Source organism: Apis dorsata, unplaced genomic scaffold (assembly GCF_000469605.1).
Source record: "Apis dorsata unplaced genomic scaffold, Apis dorsata 1.3 scaffold_172, whole genome shotgun sequence".
Classification (NCBI taxonomy): Eukaryota; Metazoa; Arthropoda; class Insecta; order Hymenoptera; family Apidae; genus Apis; species Apis dorsata.
Window position 1 is genome coordinate 733,027 of NW_006263460.1, and position 3,428 is coordinate 736,454.

Genomic DNA, 3,428 nt, shown 5'->3' on the forward strand with positions numbered 1-3,428 from the left:
GATTGTTTAATAGGTAGGAAGGAAAAGGGGAAGGAAGGGGGAGTGGTAGTCGCGTTGACATTAGATCCGATTCGCGGTGTTAAACGCGCGAGGAAGGAGTGGAAGATGTTAATTTAGCTTCCTTAATTAATTTCTAACGAATTACATTGATAAATTTCCGTGTGAAGAGGAATTGATAAGTCAAGAATTTAATCCAATTACATCAAAAGACATCCCCCTTCACTCTAATACCGCGTATTCGACTTGTCGTTATATATAAATAATTTCCGTTTGCGTTACAAAGTTCCCTTTCCCCTCTTCGCAAAGTTTCTTCCTTCCTTCCTTTGTCAACAAAAACCCACTCGAAACCAACCACCGTCGACGACATTAACATTCCTGAAAACGAGGAATAATAAACACACCTGCTTCCAACTTCTCCTCTCTTAATTCTTTTCGAATTTTGAACTTATTGATGAGTCTAATATTCCAAATCCTAAAATTAAGACGATATATAAGATTCCAATACGATTAGTTAATACGAATCATTTTGAGGATTAAAAGTTTAAATTTATTTTAAAATTTTAAGTAAACAAGCATCAAATAAATCTTCACACAGAACAAATTGTAAATTTTTAATTTTTCTAATACCAACGATATATGTAAAATTTAAAAATTAATTATTATTTAATTATTTATTATAACATGTTCTATCCAATATAATAAAAATATAATTCCTATCAAATGACGATTTGTAAATGATGAAAAGAAGAAGAAAAAATTTCGAAAAAGAAAAAAACAAAACGAAAGAAACATTAAAAACACGAATTCTCAAATTTTTATTATTTCTCTCCATCCCGCTCCACCCGTCAATTTTTCTCTTCTTCGACTTGAATCGAATCGAATCGATTCGAAATAACTCGAATCGAATCGAATCAAAGGATTGGAAACGTGTTTCGTGGAATCGATTCACCGATCGAGAATTTGGTTTTCAGAGAAGCCACCGAAGCGCGGCACGATGAAAACCCAGGCGACTCAGACCGAGATCCCTGCCGTGTTCCGTGCCCGTGTGCCCGTCACCCTCAGCCCGAGGACGATACACCGCGTGAAGATGGTCTCGCAGGGGGCGCAGACCAACGGCCTGTTCAACGGCAGGAAGTTGACCAAGAGTTACTCGGAGGCAGGCCAGCTGGGCACGCCTTTGGGTCAAGCAGGTGTTGCGGGGAAGGACGGCGAGGAGCACCACGAGCCCCTTCACAGGACGCAGAGCGAGGAACCACCGAGGTCGCCCTTCCTCGTCGACACGCCACCCCCCCAGGGACACATCGTGGAGGAGCCGTTGACCAACGGGGACCTTTCGGAACCTATCATGACCGTCGTGAGTGTCGAATAATATTATTTATGTATTTCGTGCTTTTAAATTTAAATTTCCATCTCCTCGAAACAACTGTTGCGTGGATTTCGTGGATCGGAGGGATCATTGCGCGAATTTTGGAGCGTTTTGCGAATTTTTGGAAGATTGGAAAAATTTCAGTTCTCATTGGGGTTGAAAATTTTGATAGAATTATTTTTCGATGAAATGAATGATACGAGTGTTTGGAATATATCGAATGTACGAGTGAATGGTGATCTTGAAATTCATGATGAAACGTAATTTACGAATTTCTTCAATGATACGTGTTACACGGAACAATTATTAAGCCGCAATTCTCGTGTACAGATTGACTTTAAACGATTCGCTTGAAATTTGCACAATGCACTTCTGGTTTTAATGAATAAACTTTGGAGAGTGGAAATGTCCGAAGCGGGCGATACAGTAGTCATCCACTTACCAACAGCTATAGCGAGGTTGATTTATAATGTCAACTCATTTCCCTTTATCACCGTGCGCCAACCAGTTACACAGATTTTCGAAGTAAATTACGAGAAGAACTTTATCTGTTATGTGTTACATAATATTTCACTTGGGAGGTAAATTTTTGATAGGGGGACGCATCAGAATTTTGCAAAATTTCTAAAAAACTAAAAGATTCAGTTTAAAATATGTATATTTAGAAGAGTAGTTGATTGAGGAATCAACAATTTCTAATCAGTAATTATTATCTGTATTATTCATCGTGTAAATTATTTATTTATTTAGCATGATTTAATCGTTAATCTCGTGGTGATAATTGGAGAATACGATTCGTAAAATTCGAATGGTTAATTAGCATAATTAAATCGTGTTCTAAATTTAATATTGATATTCCCTTTCTAAAGTGAAATCATTTTTCAACGAATAATACGGATCTCAACGGTTACCAAGGAATTTACTTAATCTGTTGAATCGTTGAATCCCACGAGAGATTTCGTCATACGTGAAGTAATATCCGTGGTGGAAGGGAGAAAGAGGATTTAGAGGGCAAAGCGGAAAAATTAATGTGAAACGTTAAAGGGTGCTCGAGATACATTGAATTTATCCGCAAAATACGATGGAACAGGATAAAGGTATAAAAATGTGACATTGCCAATTAAAAATCACACAGCAATTTCAATTTTTTCGTTTCATTGATTAGATCTATGATTTCGAAATTTATCTCTTAAACGTACATTATTTTTATTTTTTCTCGATCCGCAATAAAATTTCTCAAAGCAAGAACGTTTTGAAAATATATATATAATCATTCATCGATATCTTTATCACATTTCTTGATCGATTTTTTTGATCAATTTTTATTTCGTCTCATTCAAACTTGCCCTGTACGTGGCAAAAATTATTAAAATTAAAATTGGAAAATTGAAATTTCATAAGGGCCAGTCGCGTGAAAATCAGTCGTCAATTAATTCTGCATTAAATTCTATTGATTTCGTAGGCCGCCACGTTTCAATTAACCAGTTAAATGCTCGGGACGCGTGACAACATGTCCTAGTGAGAAACAAATGTGGTTTGGGGATGCGGAGTGAACTGTATAACTTGATCATCTCTTGATTATTTTCATCGCCTATCCTATCACAATCTAATCGCGTTGATTATCTCTTTGTTAACCGAAACTTTCCAATTATTTTTGTAATATGCATTTTGAATGTAGATAATTTTATCACACAATTCCAAATATAATAATTAATTCCAAAAATAATAATTATTTCAAAATATATTCTATAAAATAATTCTAATTATGAGGGCTATTTTCACTCTCTCGACATACAAGGTGTTAATGTATTTGAAAAACATCGCTTTAGAGACCAAAATAAACGCGTAAGTTGGAAAAGTTGGTTGAGACTTATTCATTAAGTTATAAGCAATTTTCCGTTAGACGAAGAGACGAAGATATATAGCGAGACAGCTTTATCTTAGTTACACCGACGCGCCACGGTGCGGCGTGTCACGTCATTCTGGTGTTTACGTCTCGCTCCATCTTGAACTTAAATTATTCATAATATAAACGATTTTATTAAAAAAAAAAAAAAAAAAA

The 3,428-nt window shown here is 35.8% G+C and overlaps 1 protein-coding gene across 1 annotated transcript in view; it reads left to right on the top strand.

Moving 5' to 3' along the window:
• LOC102673287 overlaps positions 1-3,428 on the top strand; it is a 64,177-nt gene that overhangs the window by 31,648 nt on the left and 29,101 nt on the right. Inside the window, 1 exon segment of the mRNA XM_031509756.1 lies at positions 972-1,354. Within this exon segment, the coding sequence (XP_031365616.1) occupies positions 972-1,354 (383 nt within the window).